At 46.5% G+C, this 20333-nt stretch overlaps 1 protein-coding gene across 3 annotated transcripts; it reads right to left on the bottom strand.

Moving 5' to 3' along the window:
• Positions 1 to 1246: 1246 nt before the first annotated feature.
• On the bottom strand, positions 1247 to 19340 carry PRODH2 (proline dehydrogenase 2). Of its 3 annotated transcripts, XM_054711258.1 has the most exons (11): positions 19164 to 19340; positions 18892 to 19088; positions 18563 to 18701; positions 18394 to 18480; positions 15649 to 15729; positions 15411 to 15566; positions 15168 to 15334; positions 6725 to 6835; positions 6216 to 6301; positions 5139 to 5311; positions 1247 to 1402 (listed from the first exon to the last, which is right to left on the bottom strand). In XM_054711258.1, exons 1-11 carry the CDS (start codon positions 19338 to 19340, stop codon positions 1247 to 1249), a joined length of 1530 nt encoding a protein of 509 aa, XP_054567233.1. The 3 variants fall into 3 exon arrangements, with proteins under 3 accessions (XP_054567233.1, XP_008138054.3, XP_054567234.1); XM_008139832.3 differs by lacking the exon at positions 1247 to 1402 and having other exon boundaries at positions 5096 to 5311; XM_054711259.1 differs by lacking the exons at positions 1247 to 1402; positions 15411 to 15566 and having other exon boundaries at positions 5096 to 5311; positions 19164 to 19337.
• Positions 19341 to 20333: the final 993 nt, after the last annotated feature.

Below are 20333 nucleotides of genomic sequence, written 5' to 3'. Positions count from 1 at the left end.
TATTTAAATTTTAACCCTGCTCTTTTGGCGCCTGCACGCACTTACTTGCTTAAACAATAGGGTAGTTACCTCAGCCCCCAGATTGAGACCTGGAAGCTCACGTTAATCCATCCCACATCACAGAGGTCATTTTCCTGTGCCTGTGGACCAGAACCACAGGAGATTGATTCACACTGACTCAGGGGCTCCAGGAGTTGACTACCTTTAGAGATTATTAACCCTGCTCAGTTCTGCTTTTGTACAATCTGCTTTCGCAAGATAAGTCCGCATTCCAATGTCTAGAATTTAGAATTTAGAATTTAGAACAAAGGGAAATTCTTGTGGTTTGGACCTTTAAAAGGACTGCCTACACCTGGGACAGCGCGGTCGTGAGGGTGGCCACCTGCGTGTGGTGCCCTGCGGCCGTCCTGGCCAGTTCAATAAATCCTTGCCTGCTTTTTTAATCAATCAGCAGCCTCCGGTGGTCTTATTTTTGACTCCAGGGTTCGACCCCACAACACTTTTTAGCTTGATGTACTCACATTTGTTTATTTTTTCTTTTGTTTCTCTTACCTGAGGCAATATATCACAAAGCATTTCTTGATATAGATATTATAATGATAATCATTTCATTTCTTGTATAGATACTTACACAAGTTGTTCCAAAAACAGAAAAATAAAAAAAAGAGGGCAAGACTCATTTTATGATACTAGTATGACCTTAATTCCAAAACCAGATGAGAGTTTCCTGAACCAGAAAATAAAATTACATTTCAATTCTATTTGTGATCACATATACAAAACCCCTAACTAATGTAAAAGGGCTAATCCATCAGTTTATTACCAGAAAGCAAGGATAATTCCACAAAAGAAAATATATCAGTGTAATAAAACACATTCATGGATTAAATTCGTGAATTTACTGTTTAATTCAGTAAATACAGAAAAGGCAATTGATAAAATTCAATGCCCACTTGTGATTAGGGGGGAAAACACCTCAGAAAACTAAGAATAGATAAGAACTTCCTTAGTTAATAAAAAATTATAAACCAAAAACCAAGAGCAAGCATGATACTTAACGCAGAAACGTAGACTTATTCCCTTAAATATCAAGAACACAGAAAGAATTGCCTGTTGACAACAAGGTAGGGAGTTCTGACCAACACCTTATGACAAAATAAATACATAAATTAGAGTTTAAAGATTGAAGGGCTGATGCCCAGCCGGTGTGGCTCAGTGATTGAGTGTCAGCCTATGAATCAGGAGGTCACATGCCCGGGTTGCAGGCTCGATATCCAGTATGGGCATGCAAAAGGCAGCCAATCAGTGATTCTCTCTCATCATTGATGTCTCTATCTCTCTCCCTCTCTCTTCCTCCCTGAAAAAAAAAAAAGACTGCTGGGCTGAGACCAAACCGCACCATCTGCAGATAAGAAAAAGTAACAGAATCAACAATTAGAACTATTAAGCAAGTTCACAAAGTGGCCAGATACACAATCAAATTACAAAAATCAATGAAAAAACAGAAATTGCAAACCGGGTCATATTAATTTCCTACCATGACTCCAATGATGTCCCATCACACACAGAACAAAATCCGTATATTCCTTCTGAGGCCCTTCCTGTCTGTCCCTCCCCCCTCTTCAGCTGCAGGCCTCTCCTTGAGTGCCCTTGCTCCCTGCTGCTACTTACGCATACCCAGTTTCTTTTGACTTCAGGCCCTTGCAACCATTATTCCACCTTTCTGAAATGCATTGCCTCCAGCTTTTTGTATAATTGGCTCTTATACTGTGAGACTCAAGTACCACCCCACCCAAAAGCCCATCCTTTCCAGTGTGTCTACCTTATCTTCATCACTCCCTTAAATTCCCATATTAGATTTCACTCACACCGACCCAAAAGATCATGTTTACCCCTAAATCCTCATCACAGACAATAGAGCTGGGTACATAGTAGGTGTCTGGAACAAAACTGTTGACTCGCCAACTTAAGTAGAATCTCCATATTGCCCCTGGATTTTGCCCCCACAGGTGGTTCTAGCAGTCAAACCCTCACCTTTCCTCAGGAGCAGGAAGAGGTCCCAGCCTGGACCGCCAGCAACAGCCAGGTGATGCAGATGGCCCACCAGGGTTTCTGGATCCCAGATGGAGCTCAGCTCCAAGGGGAAGTGAGAGCTCACTCAGGGAGGGCATCTGTGGGCTCTGGACTCAGTCAGCTCCTAGGCAGGGATCAACTGGGGGGTCTCATGAAGATGGGATGAAGAGATGAATGGGACCTCAGGGGGCAATAAAGACAAAGCTGGGCCCAGCCAGCATGGCTCGTGGTAGAGCGTAAACCAGTGATGGGCAACCTTTTGAGCTTGGTGTGTCAAACTTTGCCAAAAAACTGAGCATAACTTGGGTAGTGTGTCACTTTGAGGAAAAAACTAACTCCAAGACTCTAGTCGCAAATGTTTCATCCTCAGGAGCAGCAAATGTTTCATCCTCGGCATGCGGCCGCGTGTCATCAGAAATGGCTACACGTGTTAGTGCTGACACACGTGTCATAGGTTCGCCATCACTGGCGTAAACTTATGAACCAGGAGGTCATAGTTGGTTTGATTCCTGGTGGGGCTCATGCCTGGGTTGCGGGCTCAATCCCCGGTAGGGGGTATGCAGGAGGCAGCCGATCAGTGATTCTCTCATCATTGATGTTTCTATCTCTTCCTCTCCCTTCCTCTCTGAAATTAAAAAAAATATATATAATATAAAATATATATATATATATTTTAAAAAGTAAAAAAAAAAAGAGCTGGCTTGGATTCCTTGGGGAGGTGGGGGTGGGGGTGGGGTTGGGCAGTCTGAAAAGGAAGAAGATCAGGGGTCTGATTTGGAGGGAGGCGTCTGCATGAGAAAAGGGGTAGGTTCTGGGAGAGCTACATATCTGTAAGATCATAAAGATCAGGGATCTAAGGGAGTCTGAGAGCTGAAGGGGATCTAAGGAAATCTGAGAGGGTGCAGCCCTACAGGGATAGGATCTGGACCTGGGAAAGGAGTCTGGGGGCTTGGCAAGAGGGTCTGAAGATTACCTATCGGCTGGAGGAAGAGGGGCCTAAGAGGCGGTGGGGTCTACGGGCTGTGAGAGTCGGTCCAAGGGAAGAGGGCGGTCGGAAGGTAGGTTCTGTGAGCTGGGGAAAGGGCCCTGGCCTGCGTGCAGTGGCTGGGGCTTGAGGGAGAAGAGAGGGCTCAAGGTCTGCGGGCTATGAGAGGATCTGAGGGTTAGGGAGCAGGCTGAGTTTAGGAAAGTATCCATGTGCTGGGGTGGGGTCTACAGGTTAGGGGAAGGACTGATGGCAGAAAGGGGTCGCTAGCATGTCAGACTCGTGGCTGGTGGGCCACATGCCTCATTTAAATAAAATGATTTTGACATGCTTGGCAAGGGTCTGAGAAATGGAGCCAGGCTTTGATAAAGGAGTGGGGCCTGGGGCTGTAGAAGGGGTGGGGAGGAAGGGGGCAGCCTGAGGAACAGGGTCTGGTGGAAAGCTGAGGACCCAGTAAGCTCTAAGAAGGTTCTGGGGCCCAGACCAGGGTCCACGGGGCTTAGCACCTACCTTTGGGCTTCAACAGTGATCACCATGTGTCTGCCAGGTGATCCTGGAGCACTAGCTCTGGCAATCCTAAGCGCAGGTACACCAGTGGCTTCCTGCCACATTTGCGTTTGCACAATAGGCTCCCTCCAGTGAGAGGCACCCTCTCCCCAGGGCTCTGAGGTGACCAGAGAGAACAGACACTGATGTCTGCCCTGGAGCTGTCAGCTGCACCCTACAGCCCCCTTCCTACCCCGCCCCAACCCAGCCCAGCCCGGGACTTCAGGACTTGTTTGAGGCAGCTGGCCTGCCTATCCCTGTGCTTGGTGGTCTTCGTTGCATACTTCTCACCCACTACCAGGAGCTGTTTCATCTCTCTGTTCTGCCTCAGCTTCTCCTCTTTTCCCCAGACCTGGGGCCCCACAATGTCCTAGACATCTCCTCTTGGGACCTTCGTACCAACTAAGTCTGACACTGGCCTCAGTATCTCCCCAAAACTGCATTTCCCTCCTGATCCCTATCTCAGGATTGGCCCCACTGTCCCCACTTCAAGCCAGAGGCCTAGGCTCCTTCCGTCCAGCCTATTAATCCCACATCCCACTCAATCTCCTGCTATACCTCTCTCCCCTCCCCCACAGCCTAGCCCTACTCCAGATTCCCCAAGGCTCCCTGCCTGTCTCCCCACTCTGGTTCACCGACCACATGGCAGCCAGGGGGATCTTCTTCAAGCCAAACCTGACTGTCCCTCCCCGGCTTGAAACGCTCCTGACTCCCCAGTGCCCTTGGGACCCGGTCCACGCTCTGTAGCCTGGCATCTAAAACTGCATCACCTGGCCCTGCCCATCCTCCATCCTTGTCTCCACATCCCCAGTCTGTTTCACAGTTCTGCTTATGCACATGCCCTTGCCGTTGAATGCTCTTCTCCATGTTCACTTGGTTACTCTTATGAATCCTTTGGGAAGCTCTCTTGATCACAGCTGTGTCTCCTCTGGCCTGATATCTGCATGGGCTTTCCCCATCACAGCCTGACCATTCTGCCCTATCACTGTCTGAAGATGGGTCTGTCTACCTCCACTGGACTAAGAACCCTGTGAGGCTGGGCCTGGGGCTGTCTTTGGCACTGTTGTGTTCCCAGCATTGTTCACCTCGAGTCTAGCTCAGAAGGGACCTCAGAAAATGTGACTAAATGAGAGTAATTTGCCTCTCCCCTCTGTCTCTCCCTGCACGTGTGGCTCTAGCCCAGACTCTCGACGTCAGTGCCTCAGTGTCTCCTCTTCATCTGGGCATCCACTGGCGTGAAGAGAGTTCCTGCTTCAGTCACTGACTGGCTAAAGAGAGCCTGACCCCAGGCCCATCTTAGGATAGACTGCTTCAGGGTCGGGGGGAGGTTTCATTAGCCCTTGATCAATGCCCTTGCTATGCTCTAGGGTTATCTAAAGTTCTCTCTTGAGCTGCAGGGCACCCTCTTGGGCTGGCTGGGGTCAAGATTATCCCCTCTCCAAGGAGGCAGCTTCAGTGCAGGGCAGCAGCCTGGGCAGTAAGTAGCTCAGGACCTTTATTGACCACATAACTCCTGGGGGAACTAAGAAGGTACCCTCAGGCCCCGCCCCAGCAGCCTCCACCGAAGTTCTTGACTGAGCAGCTCCCATTCCCTGCGGGCACCCCGCAGCACACTCTGGTTCTCCTGGGCCCTCCGGATCAGGTAGGGGATCACCTCCTCCAGGGAGCCGTAGGGGATGGACTTATACACGGCATAGCCAGCCTGCCCTGCAGGGAGAGTATAAGCAGGATGTGGGCTCGTGTTTGGAGAGAGGCTCCCCGAGGCCCCATCGGAAACAGAGATTTCCAGTTCTGAGAACATGGCAGACTAAATGAGTTAGACAACATTTCCTACTGGAAAACTAACAATTCTGGAGTTAACATTAAAAAAAAATCTTAAAGGTATTAAAATGCTGCCAAGAGAATAAGGAATTTACTGATCCAAGAATTAAGAGAAAGAGAACCAGAGAGGGAAAGGATGCACAGGAAGCATTTCTGTCCTGAAGGCAAAATTGAGCTGCCACTTGATGATGTCACAGAGCCCAAGGGATACAGAAAAGGAGGCCAGAGTCTGACCAGGGTGTAGAGAACTCCCCCACATTCAGCCGAAACACAAAAATGTACACCCTCAGAGTAAGCGTTCCCTCCACTCCCGGGGAGTGGCCTTGACCATAAGCAGAGCAGGGAAGAAAACAGAGAAATCCACCTCTGAGAGGTCGTGGCCATGGGTAAGTCCCCTTACACATATGCAGCCTAAATTGCATACCTGGGCTATCTCAAGAAACCTGAAGCTATGAATTTAGGGCACAATGGCAGAGGAAAACCATAATTCTTCTGGTCTCAGTCCCTGGGGAGCAAAGTGGTAAAGGTAACAAAGCACATGGGACACAAGACAGCGTGATCAAGAACCAGCTAGACAACAGACAGCAGGCACAGAGACAAAGGCCTGCGAGGCCTTAGACATTGGAGTAACAGATCTCTCTGGGAGGGTCTGGAGACGGGGCCTTCTGAAGGCTCTAGAGAGGAGGATGACCAGGCATTGCTTGGAAATGTGAGAGGGGACCTGGCCGAGGAGTGAGGCCTGGGGGCTGGGTGAGGCGTGGTGGTGGCGGGAAATGGGCCATTCACATACCTAATGCCAGGGAGACGTGGTCACACATCCCCAGAAGTTGTCCAAAACAGACAGGCCCATCCGGAGGAATGCCCAGCTCCCACATGCTACAGAAAAGGCCACATCACCAAATCCAGACAGTGGCTGAATCTGAGCTGAAAGTCAGCCATTAGGTACCCACAGGGCTATTCCAGTTATTTAAATATTAAAATACTTCTAAACTTAATGATAAATAACTAGTGCTCTGAAGTCCCTGAAAGTTCCTTAGTGAGTTTTCTGACACCCTCAGACCTCCCCATGCCCCAGCAAATAAGAGATGATGCCTTGTTCAGCTGGGGCCTACAAGACCTACAGGCATAGCAGGGGTTAAATGTTTCTAATACCCTCCCCAGAATGCCTCTGAACCTACTGTCCCCACACTGCTCCTCCCCTTGGCTCTCCTTCCTCACCTATAGCACAGGGGCCATAACGGCCTCCACCCATCCCTGGCATTTGAGTGAGGGAGAGGAAGGGAGGGGCCCACCTCATACCTTTTGGTTGCCTGGTGGACAGATTCCTCATTGTGGGAAGCCACCATGAGGTGGCACATGGGGCCACGGTGGGACACATGAGTCAGCATCAGCTCCAGACAGCGTCTGTAACTGAAGAGAGTTGCTCCGTTCAGCTACGGTACCTGGTGAGCAAGGGTCAGGCCTCAGGGACTGGGCATTTCTGTTCTTGGGACATGGGGTGCCTAAGAGCAAGGACTCTGGAGTCACAAAATACCCCACTTCCACCTGGACTGGCTGCAAGGAACATTCCTTTCCCAGAGCATTTTCCTCTCTTGTAACAATGTGAGTTCACCTAACAGTGATGCTGTGAGGATGGAGGGCGATGACGGTGTACAAAAAGCCTTTGTCATCATGGCAGTCTCACCACAAAGGGCCACATCACATGCAGAAGTTTCCTTAAGGCCATTCACTGCAGCATTGTCTATAGAACAAGACCAGCACCAACCCACGCGTCTGGAAGTAGGGGACTGGCTAGATGAACGACGGCACAGAGGATGGCCATGTCGCTGTAGAAAGAACAGGGACTTCTGGGTACAGAAGGGTGAAAAGACTGGGAAACGCTTTCTGAGCTGCCGTGGGCCAGATGCCACCTTGTGGCCTTCCTGGGCCGTTTTCCATCGCCTTCCAAATCTGTTCGTCTTCCCTGCCCCTCTGGAGGCTGACTTTGGTGTTCTGCATCACCCATGGAGTCATGGGCAGAAGATCAGAGGTGAGAGGAAAGAGAACTCAGGCGTTTCGTCCCTTAGCCCCCTGCCTGCTCTACCCTAACTGTCCTGTGTTGGCCACATCTCCTCCAGCGTGGCTCTCCTTCCCCACCTATAGCACAGGGGCCATAATGGCTTCCCACTTTTGTGGGTTCCTAGGTGCTTCAACATTCCCTGTGGGTTCTTCCAACCCTGCCCGCACTCCATTAATTTAGTTTCTTCACTAAGTCTCCTTGCCTGACACACATATATTCATTCATCTCACTCTCAAATCAACTCTGTGAGGCAGGTGTTCTGATTACCCCCATTTTACAGAGGGAGAGATGGAAGGCGAAAGAGGTTAAGTCTCTTGTCCCCAGGTCACACAGCTAGAGATGGCCAAGTAGGTGTCCTATAGGACCCCGTGGCTCAGCCTCCCCAATCAGTATGGAACCCAGGCTGTCTGATGCTCCAAGGCTTGGGCTCATTATTACTGGACTATTTTGCCTTTAAAAAAAAATTAAAATTTTATTGTTGCAAGTGTTACATATGTCCCCTTTATTCCCCCATTGACCCCTTCTAGCCCGCCCTACCCTCACCCCAGGTCTTCACCACCCTATTGTCTGTGCCTAAGGGTTATGCATACATGATCTTTGGTTTATCTCTTCCCACCCACCCTCTGAGATTCCGCAGTCTATTCCATGCTTCTAAGTCTCTGGATCTCTTTTGTTCATCAGTTTATTTTGCTTATTAGATTCCACATATGAATGAGCTCATGTGATACTTGTCTTTCTCTGACTGTCTTATTTCACTTAGCATAATACTCTCCAGGTCCCTCCATGCTGTCTCAAAGGGTAAGAGAGCCTTCTTTTTTTAGACCTGCATAATATTCCATGGTGTAAATGTACCACAGCTTTTTTACCCAATAATCTACTGATGGGCACTTAGCTATTATAAATTGGTGCTATAATAAACATAGGGGTGCATACATTCTTTCTGACTGGTGTTTTGGGTTTCTTGGGATATATTCCTAGAAGTGGGATCACTGGGTCAAATGGCAGTTTCATATTTAATTTTTAAAAAATATTTTTATTGATTTCAGGGAGGAAGGGAGAGGGAGAGAGAGATAGAAACATCAATGATGAGAAAGAATCATTGATCGGCTGCCTCCTGCACGCCCCACACTGGGATCGAGCCCACAATCCAGGCATGTGCCCTTGACTGGAATAGAACATAGGACCCTTTGGTCCACAGGCTGATGCTCTATCCACTGAGCCAAACTGGCTAGGGCCCATATTTAATTTTTTTAATATTTTTTTTCATTGATTTCAGAGAGGAAGGGAGAGGGAGAGAGAGATAGAAACATCAGTGATGAGAGAGAATAGTTGATCAGCTGCCTCCTGCACGTCCTACACTGGGAATCAAGCCCACAATCCGGGCATGTGCCCTGATCAGGAATCAAACCATGACCTCTTGGTTCATAGATCGACATTCAACCACTGAACCATGCTGCCAGGACATATTTAATTATTTGAGGAAATTCCTTATTGTTTTCCATAATGGAAATGGAAATGTACCAGTCTACATTCCCACCAGCAGTGTACTAGGGTTCCCTATTCTCCACATCCTCGCCAGCACTTGTTATTTGTTGATGGTAGCCATTCTGATAGGTGTGAGGTGATATCTCATTGTCATTTTAAATAAATATTTTTTTATTGACTTGAGCATTTTTTTTCATATGTCTCTTGGCCATCTGTGTGTCTGCTTTGGAGAAGTGTCTATTTAGGTCCTTTGCATATATATATATATATATATATATATATATATATATATATATATATATATTTTTACTAGAGGCCTAGTGCACGAAGTTTGTGCACTCGGGGGCGGGGGGAGTGTCCCTCAGCCTGGCCTGTGCCCTCTCGCAGTCCAGGAGCCCTCAGAGGATGTCCGACAGTCAGACATCCTTAGCACTGCCTGCGGAGGTGGGGGAGGCTCTTGCCACCGCTGCTGCGCTCAACAGTGAGCTCTGGCTGAGTGGTGCTCCCCCTGTGGGAGCGCACTGACCACCAGGGGGAAGCTCCTGCATTAAGCATCTGCCCCCTGGTGGTTAGTGCGTGTCATAGTGACCGGTCATTCCGCCTTTTGGTCGATTTGCATATTAGCCTTTTATTATATAGGATTGACTTCAGAGAGGAAGGGAGAGAGAGATAGAAACATCAATGATGAGAGGGAATCACTGATTGGCTGCCTCCTGCATGCTCCCTACTGGGGACTGAGCTCACAGCCTGGGCATGTGCCCTTGACCAAAAGTGAACTCAGGACCTCAGGCTGACACTCTATCAACTAAGCCAAACCGGCTAGGGCATGCTATTTTCTTAAACTAGATTGTCTTCCTGTTGTTGAGCTCCTTATATATTTTGGATATTAACTTTATCAGATGTATCATTGACAAATATGTTCTCCCATACAGTGGGCTCCCTTTTCATTTTGGTGATGGCTTCTTCTGCTGTGTAGAAGCTTTTCATTTTGATGTACTCCCATTTGTTTATTTTTCCCTTAGTTTCCTTTGCCCTAGGTCCTAGGAGATGTATCCACAAACACACTGCTACAAGAGATGTCTGAGATTTTGCTGCCTATGGTTTCTTCTAGGATTTTTATGGTTTCATGATTTGCATTTATGTATTTTATCCATTTTCAGTTTATTCTTGTGTATGGTGTAAGTTGGTGATCTAGTTTCATTTCTTTTTGCATATATCTGTCCAGTTGTCCCAACACTATTTATTGAAGAGTCTGTCTTGTTTCCACTGTATATTCTTGGCTCCTTTGTCAAATATTGAGTGTAATGGCTTGGGTCCATTTCTGGGGTCTCCGTTCTATTCCTTTGGTCTATATGCCTATTCTTATGCCGGTACCACACTGTTTTGATTACAGTAGCTTTGTAGTATAACTTAATATCTGGTATTGTGATCCCTCCAACTTTATTCTTTTTTCTCAAGATTGCTGCAGCTATTGGAGGTCTTTTTTGGTTCCATATAAATTTTTGGAGTATTGTCCTAGATCTGTGAAATATACCATTGGGTATTTTAATAGGGATTGCATTGAATCTGTAGATTGCTTTGGGTAGTATGGACATTTTAATGTTAATTCTACCAATCCATGAACATGGTAAATTCTTCCACTTGTTTATATCTTCCTCTATCTCTTTTTTTCAATGTCCTGTAGTTTTCTAAGTATAAATCCTTTACTTCCTTAGTTAAGTTTATTCCTAAGTATCTTAATATTTTTGTTGCAATGGTAAATGGGATTATTTGTTTAGTTACTCTTTCTGAGTATTCATTATTGGTGTATAAAAATGCCATCGATTTCTGGGTGTTAATTTTGTATCCTGCTACATTGTCAAATTCCTTTATTAACTCTAGTAGTTTGTTTGTGGAGTCTTCAGGGTTTTCCATGTACAATATCATGTTATCTGTGAATAATGAGAGTTTTACTTCCTTCTTTCCACTTTGGATGCCTTTTATTTCTTCTTCTTGTCTGATCTCTGTGGCTAGGACTTTCAGTACGATGTTGCATAAGAGTGGTGAAAGCAGACATCTCTTTCTTGTTCCTGTTCTTAGGGAAAATGGTTTTAGTTTGTGCTCATTGAGTATGATGTTGCCTGTAAATTTGTCATATATGGCCTTTATTAAGTTGAGATATGATCCCTTCCCACTTTGCTGAGAGTTTTTATCAAAAATGGGTTTTTGCGTTTTGTTGAATGCTTTTTCTGCATCTATTGATATGATCATATGATTTTTGTCTTTCAATTTATTTATGATATATCACATTTATTGATTTATGAATATTGTACCAGCCTTGCATCCCCAAAATAAATCCCACTTGGTCATGGTATATGATATTTTTAATATATTGCTGGATCAATTTGCTAATATTTTGTTGAGGATTTTAGCATCTATGTTCATCAGGGATATTAGCCTGTAATGTTCTTTCTTTGTAGTGTCTTTATCTGGTTTTGGAATTAGGATAATGCTGGCTTCATAAAAAGATCTTGAAAGTGTTCCTTCCTCTTGGATATTTTGGAATAGTTTGAGGAGGATAGGTGTTAGTTCTTTTTCGAATGTTTGGTAAAACTCCCCTGTGAAGCCGTCCGGGCCACAGCTTTTGTTTGCTAGGATTTTTTTTTCTATTTTTTTAAAATATATTTTATTGATTTTTTACAGAGAGGAAGGGAGAGGGATAGAGAGCCAGAAACATCGATGAGAGAGAAACATCGACCAGCTGCCTCCTGCACATACCCCACCGGGGATGTGCCCGCAACCAATGTACATGCCAGGGATGTGCCCGCAACCAATGTACATGCCCTTGACCGGAATCGAACCTGGGACCCTTCAGTACACAGACCGACGCTCTATCCACTGAGCCAAACCGGTTTCGGCTGTTTGCTAGGATTTTTTGATTACTGCTTCTATTTTATCCATTGTTATTAGCCTTTTCAGGTTTTTTGATTTCTCCTGATTCAGTTTTGGGAGATTGTATTTTTTTAGGAATTTGTCCATTTCAACCACATTGTCCAACTTGTTGTTATATAATTGTTCATATTATTTTCTTTTCTTTTTTAAAAAAAATATATTTTATTGATTTATTCACAGAGAGGAAGAGAGAGGGAGAGGGATAGAGAGTCAGAAACATCGATGAGAGAGGAACATTGATCAGCTGCCTCTTGCACACTCCCTACAGGGGATGTGCCAGCAACCAAGGTACATGCCCTTGACCGGAATCGCACCTGGGACCCTTCAGTCCTCAGGCAGATGCTCTATCCACTGAGCCAAACCGGTTAGGGCCATATTATTTTCTTACAATCCTTTGTTTTTCTTTGGTGTCAGTTGTTACTTCTCTGCTTTTGTTTCTGACTTTATTTATTTAGTTCCTCTCTCTTTGTTTCTTGATGAATCTGGCTAATGGTTCACCAGTCTTGTTTATCTTTTATAAGAACCAGCTTTTGATTTTATAGGGTTCAATAATTTACTATTATTATTATTATTATTATTATTTTTTTTAGGTAGGCCTGTAGTGCTTTGAACTTCCTCCCTCTCAGTACTGCTTTTGATCTGTCTCAGAGATTTTGAGTAGTTGTGTGTTCATTTTCATTTGTTTCCAGGAAATATTTTTGTTCTCATTTAATTTATTTATTTTTAATTAATCTTTATTGTTGAGATTATTGCAGATGTCCCTCTTTTTTTCCCCCTATAGCTCCCCTCCACCTGGTTCCCACCCTGCCCCAGGCCCTCACCACTCTATTGTCTGTGTCCATAGGTAATGCATACATGCATATAAGATCTTTGTCTAATCTCTTCCTGCACCCCTACACCCTCTTCCCTCTGAGAATCATTAGTCTGTTTCATTTCCATGTCCATGATTCTATTCCATTCACCAGTTTATTCTGTTCATCAGATTTTTTATTAATTTGATTTTTAGATTCAATTGTCGATAGATATGTATTTGTTGCCACTTAGTTGTTCATATTTTATCTTTACCTTTTTCTTCTTCTTCCTCTTCTTAAAGAATACCCTTCAGCATTTCATATAATACTGGTTTGGTGGTGATGAACTCCTTTAGCTTTTTCTTGTCTGTGAGGCTCTTCGTTTAGTTGTATTTCCAGTTTGGTCCTGGGGAGCATCAGTGTAGCTTCCACTTACTCTGTCGCCATTTTAAATCTAGACTATTTTGCCTTTAACATATGCAGTTGAGTGGAAAAGCCAGGAGCAATATGTAACATGATGCCTTTTGCAATACAAAAACATTTGTGTTTGCCTCTGTATGTATAAAGGAATTTAGGAAACACATGTAAGAAACTAACTACAGGGGTTACCTGTGGGGTTCAGGGAGACTCCATGATTAGATGTGGATTTGTGTCAAAATGAGATATGTCAGTGTATTCATTTTCATATCATTTTGATTTTTGAATCATGTGAATTTATTAATTATTCAAAATCTATCTTAAAACATGAATGGTACCATGCTAAAGAAGATGTGCAGAAATTGAAACAGGTGCTGGTATGAATGTAAAATGGTGCAGGACTGTGGAACACCATCAAGCAGTTCCTCAAAATTTAAACATGGAGTTACCATGTGATCCTGCAATCCACTCCCAGATAACTGAACTTTTGGGAGAGTTGAAAATGTATGTTTACACAAAAATGTGTACATGAATGTTCACAGCAGCACTATTCACAACAGTAAAAAGGTGGAAACAATTAAAATATCCATCAACTGATGAATGGATAAATGAAATGTAGTCCATTGATACAATGGAATATGACTTAGTCTTAAAAAGCACAGATATGTACTACAACATGGTTGAACCCTGAAAACATGCTGAGTGAAATAAGCCAGATACAAAGGTCACATATTGCATGATACTATTTATATGAAATGTTCAGAATAGGCAAATCCATAGAGACTTTAAAAAGACTAGTGGTTGCCAGGAGTTGAGGGGAAGAGGGAATGAGGAGTGACTGCTAATGAATGGAAATGGCATTTCTTTTTTACGTAATAAAAATGTTCTGTAATTAGATAGTGACAATGGTGGCACAACCATGTGAATATACTAAAGTCTACTGAATTAATTGTACACTTTTGAATGGTGAGTTTTATGGTATGTGAATTGTATGGTACGTGGCTAGAAACACTCACTGGCCCTGGGTTCCAAGGATGGATTGTCCCCTTGCCCTGAAATCTTGCATAATTCCCTGCAGTTGTACAAACTTCTCCTTGATCCATTGTGAACTGGAGTCAGACTTTGAAAGCTCCTTGAGGACAGGACCTAGGGTCACCTTGATTGTTACTGAGACCAGAGACTGATCTAAATCAGGTGGTCAGCAAGTATGTGTTGAAGAAATAAAGTCCTCCTTCCCAGCCATGGGGTGGGGAGGTCCAATGAGCTCACCCACATCTTGCCCCAATACAGGTGGATATGTGATGGGTAAGAACGTGGGTTCTACAGCCAGTCTGCCTGGGCTCAAGTCTTGGCCCTACCACTTCTCAGAGCCTCTGTTTCATCCTCTGTGCAATGGGGATGATAATAACAGTACTTACTGCTTGGAGCTGTTTGTTTATTCACTCAGCAGACCTGTACTGAGTGAGCACCACCATGTATCAGACACAGTTTTAAGCACTGAAGGTTCAGAAGTGAACAAATCAGAAAACCCTGCCCTCCCGGGCCCACACACTAGTGGGGGAGACAGACAATGCGCAATTTAGTATGAAACTGTATAGAACCTTAACTACTGGTAAGCGATCAAGAGAAAAATAAATCCAGGAAGAGAGTGGGTGAGGAGAATCTAGTTTTTGATAGGTGCGACAGGGAAGGTCCCCCAAGAAGGTACCAGAACACAAAGACCTGAGGAGGTGAGGGATGGTGCCAGGCAGCTGTCTGGAGGGAGAGCATTCTAGGCAGCGGGACAGGAAGTACAAAGGCCCCGGGGATCATCAAGGAGTGCAGTGGGTGAGGGGAAGGATGGAAAGAAAAGTTAGAGAGGTGACAGTGACCAGATCATGTGGGGCCTTGTGGGGTTCTGCAAGGATTTGGGGTTTACTGAGGGTGCAATGGGATCCAAGGGAGGACAAAGGTGGGAAATGATGGTATCCTAGACCAGGAAGAGGGAGCAATGTGTAGACACATACAGGATGCTCAGCATCATGGGTAGTGAGCGCTAAAGGTGAGATGTTATTCCTACCTCTGACTGGTAGCCTCATAGTCAGGCTGAGTGGGATCGTTGGTCCCTTGAAGCTGGGCCACACCTCTCTCCTTGTCCAGATATGCCCCTCGTACCAACTTCACCCCGAAGGCCAGGCCAGCCCTGTCTGCAGCCTCAGCATCCCGCCTCAGCCGCTCGTAAGTATCCTGGCAGAGCAGAAGGGCCTCTTCAGATCAGGATGCTGGAACCCAGGCCCAAATTTCCCCGGAACCCATCACACACCTTCAGATAGGCCTGGTAAGTGTTCCACACCCAGGGCCCACTCTCCCTGGATTGGTTCCAACGCAAGGCCAGGGCAGCCACCAGCAGAGAGAGAGCAGGATTCAATGAGGTGTACTCAGCATCCACCAGGAGCCTCACGTGTTGGGCCTGAGCGTGCTGAGGGCGAAAAAGACTGTGGTTAGAGCCCCAGGGGTGCCCAGCGGGTGCAGCAGAGCCAGGCCACAGCAGAAGGCAGTACCTGTGCTACCCGCTGCAAGCGGCTCAGAGAGGCCCGGAGATGCTGGTTTTGCTCGGTGCTGAGGCAGGAGACCTGGAGGTCCTGGGGGAGGGCAGCAGAGAAGGCGAGAGCAGCTCAGGACTTTCTTCCAGGGCATAAATCTCCACCCGCGCCCCCCCCCCTCCCCGCACCAGGAAGGGAAATGTGTTTAGAATTTTTAGAAATCTGAAAAGTCGCTATATCACAGATATACAATTTATTTAAGTGTAATTCAATGGTTAAGAACCCAGAATCTGAGTTTGAATCCTGGTTCTACCTTTGCTGCTTGGCCTTGAGCAAGTCATCTGATCTCTCTGGGCCTCAATTTTCTCCTCTATAAAATGGAGATAATAATAGTAGCTTCCTCATTAAGTTATGTGGATAAAAATGGGCTACTAGGTGAGATGTGCCTGGACATAACAAGAACAGGACAGTGCCAGCACATAATAAGCACTCAATACATGACATTATCATAATAATAACAGGCGATGCATTTACTATCTTGTTTATTTACTTTCCACAATGATCCTAGTAGACAGAAGTTATCCCAAGCTCCATTTTTCAGTGAGGAAACAAGCTGGGAGAGAGAAGTGACTTGGAACTGACCGAAGGAAATGCTTAGAGCAGTGGCTAGCTCACAATACATGTCATAGTGTTTCCTCCTAGACCTCAATTTCCTCATGAAATGCCAAGGCCTCATTGCAGCCCACTAGGCTCTGCGGCTCTGGCCCCTCCCACTCTCCGCCTCGCTCTCTGCCCTCCAACCACACTGGCCTCCCTGCTGTTGAACATGGATTTCTTCCCACCACAGAGGCTTTGCTCTGGCTGTTCCTTCTGCCTGGAACACTGTTCCTGCTGAGGTCCACTTACCTCTCCTGCAGATCTTTGTCCCAATATCCCCTTCTCAACGAGCTTCCCCTGGTGGAAGTTTGCAAGTCCCTATCTGGAGCATCTCTTTCCCCTTCCTCAGCCTTATTTGCCCCTACAATGCTTACTTATACTTCCCTTGTTACAGACTGGCCTTGGTTTTCATTATTGTTTCTTGCCCACTCCCTGACTAGCGAGCGATGCCTTGAGGGCAGGGAGTTTGTTTGTCTTGGTCATCGCTCCTCCACCCCTAGCACAGCACTTGGAATATGGTGGATGGCCAATAAACATTTAGGGAATGGATACATTTGTAAATGTGGAAATCATAACTGCCTCTAACTCAGTCTTGTTATAGGGTTTCAAAAAGGAAGCATCAGCCCCTTGCAGTATTGTTTAGGGTAGTGGAGACTTGGAGGTCACCAAGGTGTCCGTCCCAGGAGAGAGAAATCACACAGCTAGAAACAGCCCTTGTAAGCAATAGATTAATGTTCACAAAGACACGTGGATGGACCTTAAAGTCCAAGTGCTCAGTGGGGAAAAGTATGAAACAGAATGAAATAGGTAACATAACACTACTTGTGTGCATCTTAAAGGACACAAGGGAACTTTCTGCAATGATGGAAATGTCACATAACTTTATAGGGATTTGAATTGCTCAGGTTTGTCTATTTGTAAAAGCTCATCAAAGGGTACCTTTACAAGTTGTGTATTTCATTATATGGAAACTAGAGGCCCGGCGCATGAAATTCTTGCACTGTGGGGGGGGGGGGGGGGCCTCAACTTGGCCTGCGCCCTCTCTCAGTCCGGGAGCCCTTGGGGGATGGAGTGGGCCTAAACCATGAGTAGGACATCCTTAGCGCTGCCACAGAGGCGGGAGAGGCTCCCACTACTGCCACTGTGTTCCTCCATGAGCCCAGCTTCTGGCTGAGCAGCGCGCCCCTGTGGGAATGCACTGACCACCAGGGGGCAGCTCCTGCATTAACATCTGCACCCTGTTGGTCAGTGTGTGTCATAGCACCCGGTCATTCTGCTGTTCGGTCGATTTGCATATTAGCCTTTTATTATATAGGATTTTACCTGAAAAGTAATAAAGTACTATAAATAATTATTGAGCTCTAATTGGTAAAATGCTTTCTGAAGCATTTGGGTGGAAGTGTGCTGATTTGTTCAACTTACTTTGAAATGCATCAAAAAATAAGATGGATTGATGGATGCACAGAGCAATGGATACAGGGACAGATGATTAAAAGCAAGTATAGTTAAATGTTAACAGTGTCAGGTATTATTACGTCCACAGTAAAATTCTTTCAACTTTGAAAATTTTCATAATGGAATGTTAGAAAAAATGTCCCCACAGAGTATATACTTGGCAAAATAAAATCACAATAACAAATATATATATTATATAGGACAGAGTGGGTGCCAATGGTAGGCAGGACAGAAATAGGACATAAAAATAAGAAGGAATGGATGGATGGACGGATGGATGAATGAGTGATTAAATCAAACCCCACTGGTCTAATCATAACTTCCAGCACTCACTAGCATAGTTGAGTCTGTTGATATAATACTGATATACCTTCTTCTGGTTGATAGAGACCTGCTGTCTCAACCACGCCTCAGAGCTCAGAGCCCCCAGACCCCTCCCCTAGAGCCCCCATACGATCCATATCCTATCCATTCCAACCATGCCCCAGGACGACAGCCACATTTACTGTGATTGCTCTGAGCCTGGAAAGTAGTGGCAATTAAATAGTTTGACCATCCCACTTGCAGGTGTCTGCTACACCAAGACCAGGGGTCTCTGCTCCTGACATTCCCCATCAACCATTCATTTCTCCCATAGCCTGAGGTCCTTACCTGTCCAGAGTCCATGGCTTCTGCCAGCCTCTCAGGGCTCAGCTCCAAGGAAGCCCCTGGCCTTCTGACCCATGAGGTTAGCTCCTTCTGGAATGGGATGGTAGGTGGGGTGGTGAGGGGGACATGGTGGGCAGCCACACCTTCCTCCCACATCCCGCCAGCTCCTTACACAGAGCCGAGTGCTGGTCAGTGCCGTCACCTTCAGCTGCATGAGGATGTTCCCATTTGGGCCAGGGGTCTCCAGAAGGCTTCGTGACAGGTCCACACACCGCAACATGGCCCTGAGATTCTCCTCATACCAGGCCTCGCTGCCCAGCCAGCCGGTGTCAGGTCCTGGAGCAGCCAACCCCTCCCACCATCCTCCCAGCCTCCCGGGCCCTGGCCCCCTACTCAGCCAATCTTTTTAAATCTTGTTATTTTTAATCAAACCTCCCATGACAAGCCAGGACTAGGCACGTATGGGCTGTGATGGCCCATGAGGTGGCTGAGCTTACTCACCCAGTCTTGATAGCTGAGTCTGGCTCCTCCTCTGTGGGCACTGCCAGCAGGGGCCGGAGGCTTAGAGTCTGGAGTTGTTGGACACAGTCTCTCACCTCCTGTGCTGTCTCACCAGCCACAAACTGCCCGTAGATGGATGCTCGGAGAAGCGCGCCTGAGAACCGGGAGCCCAGGAGCCGCTGAGACCAGGCCTGGATCTGGGGTGACAGGGAGCGAGGCTCAATGCCAGGCTCAGGGGAGCCTTTAGGCCCATCCCCAAGGTCACTGCTCACCGCCAGGCCATGGGTGACCAGAGGGGGCCAGGCACACAGCCGTAGCACCAGCAGTGCCCGCATCAGTTCTCCAGTACCCTTGAGGTGGAAGGCTCCACCATCAAAGCTCAGGGGCTGCCAGCCCCCAGTTGGCGGGCCAGCCTTGGAGTAGAGCACTGGACAGGTCCGGAGCATCATGAATCTTTCACCACTTCTACACCAGGCAAAGGGGCTTGGGAGGCAGCTGCGCTACCAGCTGGGGGCAGTGACTGATTAACCAGGCAGCAGGCAGGGAAAGGCAAATCCTAGGATCACAAGCTTCTTGGGGGGCAGTTAATTATTAACTGATGGGGACAGAGTTCAGAATAACATGGGTAGGAAAGAAAACCCCTGATGGCGCCTCCAACCCCCTCAGCCCAATAGCTCGCAATTATTTGCTGTCCACCAATGTTGTGGAGCGAACGCGAGTAAAGACCACTGGAGTCCAGACCAAATTAAAATTTAGGAAGCCTTTATTAGCCGGCTGGCCAGCCAAACGGCGACTGCTCTGCCTTTCTCCACGCAGGGAGACCAGAGAGCAGCAGCGACCCTTTGTGGGGGACCACTTTTAAGCTTATTAACCACATCCTGTTTTTGCAGAGCAAGCAACCCAAGACAAAACAGTTTATCCCAAGCAACGTCAGGATCATGCCATTGACGGCCATGTTATTCACAGGGTCATCCTGTTCTTCAGAAAGCTGACAGTGTTCTGTGAAAGAAGGCTTACATGCTGGGAAGGGGCCATGAAACCATATCTCAAGCGCAGGCGTCCTCAAACTACGGCCCGCGGGCCACATGCAGGTGTTTTTGCTGTTTTGTTTTTTTACTTCAAAATAAGATATGTGCAGTGTGCATAGGAATTTTGTTCATAGTTTTTTTTTTTTTAAAACTATAGTCTGGCCCTCCAATGGTCTGGGGGACAGTGAACTGGCCCCCCGTTTAAAAAGTTTGAGGACCCCTGGGCCCAGGATGGAGCTGCTCCTGCCTGGAGTGCCCCATCAGCAAAACAAAACTTACTTAACTTTCATGTCCCTGTAAATGCTCTTGTTTGACCAGAAACCCAGTATATTTAGTCAGTCAATCCCCAAACGCCAGGTAAGCCAACATAGAGCTTCTCATCTCAAATAAAGTTGACTATGTGGCCCCAGCCAA

Source organism: Eptesicus fuscus, chromosome 21, assembly GCF_027574615.1.
Source record: "Eptesicus fuscus isolate TK198812 chromosome 21, DD_ASM_mEF_20220401, whole genome shotgun sequence".
Classification (NCBI taxonomy): Eukaryota; Metazoa; Chordata; class Mammalia; order Chiroptera; family Vespertilionidae; genus Eptesicus; species Eptesicus fuscus.
This window is presented reverse-complemented; position numbering and strand designations above follow the sequence as displayed.

Excerpts from the sequence above, each read along its gene's own strand:
- PRODH2 (XM_054711258.1), bottom strand. The coding sequence starts at position 19,340 with ATGATGCTCCGGACCTGTCCAGTGCTCTACTCCAAGGCTGGCCCGCCA. Across the intron at positions 15,730-18,393 it reads AAGCCATGGACTCTGGACAG|GACCTCCAGGTCTCCTGCCT; the intron begins GTAAGGACCTCA and ends GCCCTCCCCCAG. Across the intron at positions 6,836-15,167 it reads TATGAGGCTACCAGTCAGAG|TTACAGACGCTGTCTGGAGC; the intron begins GTAGGAATAACA and ends AACTCTCTTCAG.